Source organism: Nanorana parkeri, unplaced genomic scaffold (genome assembly GCF_000935625.1).
Source record: "Nanorana parkeri isolate BGI_ZX_2015 unplaced genomic scaffold, ASM93562v1 scaffold1342, whole genome shotgun sequence".
NCBI classification, from domain to species: Eukaryota; Metazoa; Chordata; class Amphibia; order Anura; family Dicroglossidae; genus Nanorana; species Nanorana parkeri.
Window position 1 is genome coordinate 453,000 of NW_017307610.1, and position 7,487 is coordinate 460,486.

Below are 7,487 nucleotides of genomic sequence, written 5' to 3' on the forward strand. Positions count from 1 at the left end.
TCTTCCTAAACCCCAGAATAATTTATCAGCACTGTATAAACAAATCAAATGTGCTTCAGAGTCTTACTTGCAGTCTTGTTGCTGACCTCAAATTTCTAACACTAAGAGATTAGGGAGAACAGTCACCTGTCCTTTTGGCATCACTCCCTCACTGGCCAAACCAATGAGGTGTTGCCCCATCTTTGCTCCTTCCATGGCAATCAAGATTTTGCAGTGTTTCAGCCAGTGAGGGAGCAATGCCTTTTGGAGCAGATGTGGTTTCTTTATCGATCATGTTGCTGGCGAGTTGCTGTCAAAGGCAGAATTGCTAATGTGCCATGGACCTATATATGGAATTAAAAACGATATGTACCTCAATGGCAGTGGTGTAAAAGAATTGTGTAGCCATATTTTTTTGGGCTTAAAACTAGTTTCGATATATTGAGTTTAAACATATTATATTAATTGTAGATCTAGCTTTGTGTTTTCTGTTTATTTTCAGTACTAGTACACCCATCCATGGCCTGAAATGAAGAGCAGATTGTGATGACTGGTATATCGGAGGACCTGGTTACATTCAGAGACTGAAGACATGAAGAATGCACAGCCTGTTGCATTGAATAGCTGATTTTCCCAGTCCGTGTCATTGCGTTTAAACATCATTTATCACAGCAGTCGGGCACATGCAGATCTTAGGTGGAGGTTACCACCATGTCTGTTAGTGCAACAGAAGGTGACATCCCAAGGTTCTTTGTGGGATGTGAGGAATCAGATGAGGTGCTGGACCAAGGCAAAGCGGAAAATGAAGACCACATCTACGACAACATTGATGACGAGGAGGATGATGATGATGATGAAGAATATGACTCTGTATGTATCAAACAATGAAATACTCAGATGTATTCTACTGTTTTTGTTTATTTGTCCTTATCCATACAAAAAGGAAGTTGTGTCCATGGTGACAAATGTAAAATAGTAGAATTTTCTGGTGTCTCTCCATTGCAGTCCATTGTTCTGGGTTGAATGAAAGCATTCCAGTATTGAAGCAATTAATAATACTCGGCTTGTCTTCATCCTCCCTTTTGCTTTCTTTGTAGCCCCCAGAGAGACAGATTGTGGTGGGAATCTGCGCTATGGCTAAAAAGTCCAAATCTAAACCCATGAAAGAAATCCTGGAGCGCCTCTCGCTGTTCAAATACATCACTGTCGTTACATTCGAAGAAGACGTCATTCTGAATGAATGTGTGGAAAACTGGCCACTGTGTGATTGCCTCATTTCCTTCCACTCCAAAGGTACAGTTCTCATCCCATATAATAACTCCTAGCTGTGGGTAGCGTGGGCATTTCTGGAACAATCACCTTCTCTCAGACACAGAACAGATAGACTAGCTGCAGTTTACATGGTTAATCCCGTCTGCAGTTGCTGAGTTGTCTGCTTAGGACAGGTAAATGTCTGCAGTTATCACACTTGTTAATCTGCACGTAAAATGTGCTGCCCACACAGTGACTCAATCCCATTTAATCTTTCCAGTGGCTAATCAGAATGCTTTTCAAATGCTGGCACCTCTCATTTCAGCAATGTTACTCTCTGGATTTTTAATAAAGACCTTGAACTTTAAAGTTTAAATGTGACCCTGTCTCATACCATTCATTTCAACAGCAATCTTTCCATTTAATGTATTTTAGACTTGTCATTTACCTGTAAAAGCCTCCATTGTGCAGGCATTGAAAAGCCCTTGGACTGCTGAGGGATGCTGTTATCTTTTGATGTGATGTCAGCAGGCCCAGCACACTCCCACTATCACTCAAGTGACTCTATAGTATTCCCCTTTACTCCTATCTCGTCAGCTACATAAAATTTTATGTAGGGAGGTGTAGGCAGGGGGCAGAGGAGCCAGGCCAGCACAGAAAGTACTTAAAGGAGAACTATGAGGTAAGTGATTTCTGCTCATCCTCATAGTTAGAGCCGACCTGTGACAAAGAAGCTGTAATTTTTCCGAAATATAGTAAAAAATAAAACCCGTAGTGGTGATTAAATACCACCAAAAGAAAGCTCTATCTGTCCCCCAAAAATGGTATAAAATTCATTTCAGTACAGCGTTGTATGACGGAATAAACGTCAGTCAAAGTACCGCAGCGATGAGTACCGAAAAATGGCCTGGCCAGGAAGGGGGTCTAAACACCTGGTCAGCAAGTGGTTAAAGGAGACCTATGGGGTAAGTGTTTTTCCCCATAGTTCCCCTCAGGGTCACGGGAGGGCGTAAACTAGCATCCTCCCATGACTCAAAGCTCAGTATATCGCGAGCTAAAGGCAGTCTGGCTTGAAGCAGGGGAAGCGGAGAGCCCATGGTGCCCCCTGGGAGTGGTGACCATAGGGTGGTGGATAATCTCTTTGGGTTTGGGACCCCACTGTGTTCACTTGCAATTTGGTAACAGCAGCTCGCTTTTAGGGCTACACGTTCTGGCTAAGCTGGGAAGCATCATTATGTTTTTTTGCCAGAAGGCCTGGCCATCTGCTAATTTGTTTTACAAAAATGTGCAATAAAGGCAGCAGTAAAAAGCTATGGAGGATTCTAGGCCTTGCCTGCTCTAGGTCTTAGTGTTAATATTGCCATTGTGTCCTTGTTCTGTTCGCCTCATATGTCCTTAGCAGTATTGTTAACTATATGCTATTGTCCACTGTATGCTGACAGTGCAGCACAGTATTGTTGGGATCCACCCCGCCACCTGTGCCCGCCCCCTCTCCTGCCCATCCCTCCACTCAGCGCTGGAGGATCGGGGAGGGGGGAATCCCTTAGGGGAGAGGTGACTGACAGTCACCGCTCTGCAGGATGAAGATCGGGAACTGAGCGATGGGCGGTATGTGATCGTTCAGATCTCGATCTAAAGAGCTGACGTGTGACAGCTGCAGTCTCACATGTGGGCTCTAATTATAGGGATGAGTGTAATTCACTCATCATATTCTCCTTTAAAAAGTTTAGTGTCACTTTAAAAATCACAGCCTGTGCCTAACTTTTGAGTATTTTTGTAGTTGTTGTCAATGGAGCAGGCTCCTACAAAAACAAATCCTGCTGCCTCCTGGATTGGACAGACCGGCTCCTGAATTCCATATTCGTTTATTCACCCCTGGTCTACAGCTAGGAACACTGACACCATCTAGGATTACCTGTGCTTCACCACAGCCAGCAGCTACATATCTTAGTTCTCCAGATAGCAAAGTGAAACATATTTTGGTTTTATGAGCAGCACAGACTGTTTGGGCTTCATGTAAGCATCCAAAAAAAGAATTATCAGAAGGTATTTTACAACATACAGTGCAGCATGTGTCCTTTATGGTCTGTAACGTAACATAACATATGTATGAAAATGTATTCATTTTTGTAACTTTACAAAAAAAAGTTTCTCCTTTCCTTTTGCAGAGTAGGCAAACAATGGTCCAGGTGGAGTATTTTGGGGCCTTATTTATTACTGTTGCTGTATTATGCAGCCTGCAGAATAGCGTGCTACATGGCAGCTAGTCATTTGACATCATTTACCCAAGAGTATACTTCTTGGTATTATGCATGTATTCGCAGATGTGCGGTATGAATAGATAATGATGCTCATGGCAATAAAAAAGCCTAATTGCATATTTACTAGGCTGAATCGTTACAAATTTAGCTGTAATATACCATTCACTGATTTAAGTCATTGCAAAGTTCATCTTTTGCAGAGAAGTTAGATGTGGATGTTACATTTTTATTTTCACAATTCTTTTTCTATTGCCACTTAAAGTGCACCAATATGCGTTCTAGCATGTTTTTCCTAATGGGGGTTCCCAGTTTATATCTAACTCTTATCTCCTTGTAGTAATAGACAAAGCAGCTAGCCCCTTTCTAACCAGCAGTAGATCTCTTCTTTTTGATTTGAGGGCCTTATTTAAAGCCTAACTGCAGAGTTTGTGTTCCTGGTTGTTTATGTGACGCTGCAAATTCTCTTAGCCTTAATGTAATGTTAGCACCACAATCTTCCTCATACTTTACTGGGAGACCTTTTTAAATAACAATTTAGCCTGTAATTTGATTTTAAGTTTAACTAGTTAGGAGTGGTGGGAGGGAGTCTGAGCACCCCCGCTGCCTGCAGACACCTACAGCAGGTATCTAAAAGTACCTGCATGGATGGTCATGTAGCTTATAGCTGCTGATTGAGAACTCTGCTCCACCCACTTCGGTCAATAGCTAAGATGGACAGATTCATTGACTAATAGGTGATGAAAACAGTATGCCTGAGGTCTCAACCATCAGGGAATGGTTGATTTTGTATAACAAAGTGCCCTGGTTTTTGATGCACATAAGTTATGTTTCCATTCTTAGAGACACCTCTAGGTTCCCTGCTGTACATGTCTGGCTAAGATATAGAATGTTAAAAGTGAACACTGGCTCACTTTAAATCTTGTTGTGATGTAAGAATTACTGTACCTGGGAATTATGTCATAAATTTTAACAAGACCTTTGCAGTGGTTGCCATTGGTTCCAGTTCAATGGAAATCACTTTCAGTTCTTTGAGGTTTTCTCAATGCTTTGGTTTTCATTCTGTTTTTTAAATGTACTCTCTTATTTAAGGTTTTCCCTTGGATAAAGCAGTTGACTATGCAAAACTCAGGAATCCATTTGTTATCAATGACTTGAATCTACAGTATCAAATTCAAGACCGGTAAGATCATATTATTCATATGTACTTTACAAGACTACTCCTTTTGGTGGCGCTGCAGGGCTTTATCCACTATGGCTTCCACTGCTATCCAGGAGCCCGGTTAGGTGATCCCTTCTCCTGCAGGTCATCTTCATGCTGTGAGTCTCACGGTTAGTTGGACTGATCTATGGCCTCAGCCTTCTCCATAGAGAGGAACATTTGATTGGCCATCCTATGTTCCAAGAAGGGAACATTTGATTGGCCATCCTAGGTTTTCCCAACTACTGAGTGTTGTGCTGGTGCTTTGCATCTTGGAACACTGCACAAATAGCCGACTGTACATCTTTATATGTTTGTTATTCAGTTGTTGGATCATCTGACCAATGTGCTTGCCCACAAACCTACTGTAATTTAAAAAAAAAAAAGCTGGAATGTAATAATAGTGGCTGCTTCTTGGTGCTCAGCTGGGAGAAAAAATGAATATCTATCTACTAATCTTTCATTTTATTTGGACAGAAAGGATTGATGTTCCGTTAGTGTAAGTTTGCTCTGATTTAAGAAGTGGGGACAAGTGCCCTGTAATTACTATCTGCGTGTCTGCAGGCTGTGAGCACCTTCTAATTACTGCTGACCTCTTTGTACAACATTGCTCATGCCACATTTTGATATTAAAGTAGAACTATGGAGTCAGTGTTTTTCCCCATAGTTCTTCTTAGGGTAACGGGAGGACACAAACTAGCGTCCTCCCGTTACCCTAAGCTCAGTATACCATGAGTATACTGAGACGCCGGAGCGGATCCCGACTTAGATGACGGGATCCGCCCAGCTGCGTGAGTGACAGCTGGCTCTGCCTATCTAGAGGCAGAGCCAGCTGTACCCGCCCCCTTCCCCGTCCGTTCCGCCAGTCAGCGCTGGCAGATCGGAGAGGGGAATCCAGCCCCTCCCCCTGTCATGGCAGAGAGCCGTGACAGGATCGAGAGGCGAGCGAACCCGGTATGTGTTCGCTCACCTCCCGATCTACTGAGCCGACCTGTGACAGTCTCATTGTCACAGCTCGACTAGAACTATGAGGTGAGTGGAGATCACTTATCTCATAGTTCTCCTTTAATGACAATCTGTGTGCTCCATTTTTTTTTTCTTTCATTTGGTTTATACAAGAATACTCTTAGCCAATCTGCAATAACCAACAGTAGCTTACTTGAGTTACTCCATTTTACAATAAGACTAATAAGTACGTTTTTTTGAAAGTGTTTTTAGTTTGTGTAAAGGGGCTGTTTTACTTTACAAGCACATATAAATTTAATGCAGTGCTTCCCCTTTACTTTTTCTCCCACAGGAGAGAGGTTTATAGAATTCTTAAAGATGAGGGGATCTTGCTACCTCGATATGCTGTCCTAAACCGTGATCCAAACAAACCTGATGGTAAGTCAACTCATTCATTTTGCTCTACCTTGGCCTGCACATCAATGCCACTGTATGGGAGAACAACTGGGGGAGCCCAGCCAAGTATACTAGACAGATGTTCTGTCCATTAGAGTAAACTTGTATTGGGACCACAATGGATCAAACTTCTGACAAACCCCAGTGGTAACATAATAGCCGAGATGTGAGTTAGTTGCAACCTATGCTCATTGAATTGAGGTAGATGAAGCAAGAATTTAGTGATACTTGCACGGCAAAAGTTAAAGGTTACGAAGCAGAGCTCTGCTTGATTTTGTTTTTACAGTATGAAAAAAAGCTGTGTCCTATAACTTGTAGCAAAATATCTCATTCTTGATTCTTTGTATCGTCAGTTGTGGAAATTATTCATGAATGGCTCACAAATTACACTCCAGCATGATGAATAGCGATGTACTACAAAGATAATCAGCATCTCTACATGTTTTTTTTTTAAACTGATATTATAGGCTAGCTGGTCATAGTGGCATATACAGCAGTTGCATACACGGGCATGGTTAAAGCTGCAGACACTGGCAGGGTATAACAGCCGTACTAATACTGAAGTTCCACCATTGTCAGTTGGATGATTGTTGCCAGTCACTGGCAGCAGATATTCTAGGAAAAATCTGTATGATTGACAACTGTGATGAATTATCGAAGCATCAAGGCAATTCTATTTTTAACATTATCCCTGCTCACACTATCTTGCTTGTTAACAGAGGTCAGCAGCCTAGAAGCTTAGAACAATTAAAGCTGATCATCATACATGGTCCGAATTTACCCTTAAACTACCTTTTCCCCGTCACGCTCCAGCATTATTTTTTACTTTGTTCTCGTAGTGAGAAACCCATGTTATCACTCTCTGTGACACTATCACCAAGCTTGTAAAATTCTTGCAGAGACCTCTGCTGAGAGCTTGATTCTTATTGACACTGGTAAGCCCCCCCAGAACTACAGCTCCCAAGAGCCTTTTCCCAATGCACAGTGTGTGAGCAGGCCTTGGATATGTGTGAGTACTGGCATTGATATACTGAGTGAGCAAGTGGGGTCTTTAAGGTACAGGTGGGCTTTGTAGTGCTGTGGCCTGTGGGTTCTCACTGCATGCAGGATAAATTGTCCTAGCAAACTTACATAATAGGCGCCAACAGTGCAGGAGATGGCCAACAATGTGGAGGCACCCACCCCAGCTGCTTCCCCCTGCAGCACGGTGCCAAAGGCAGGTACTGCTACTGCTTGGTTATCAGCCCACTCAAGAAGTCACTGCAGGATCAGCAGGTAGTTTTCTGTAAATGCATTTTTTTTAAGCAATGAAACATGGGGTAAAAGTGAATGTATTGCAGAGATGTACTGCATTTTTCCACAGGTACATTTTATTAAGAATAATGCCACTGTGGCTC

General features: G+C 42.4%; 1 protein-coding gene across 1 annotated transcript; it reads left to right on the forward strand.

Annotated features, from left to right (window-relative positions):
- Window positions 1–484: 484 nt before the first annotated feature.
- On the forward strand, window positions 485–6,072 carry LOC108797813 (inositol hexakisphosphate and diphosphoinositol-pentakisphosphate kinase 2-like; the record flags this gene model as incomplete). Its single annotated transcript, XM_018569483.1, has 4 exons — window positions 485–849; window positions 1,077–1,272; window positions 4,581–4,671; window positions 5,987–6,072. Coding segments are annotated over exons 1-4 (532 nt in total), but the record flags the coding sequence as incomplete, so codon positions are not given.
- Window positions 6,073–7,487: the final 1,415 nt, after the last annotated feature.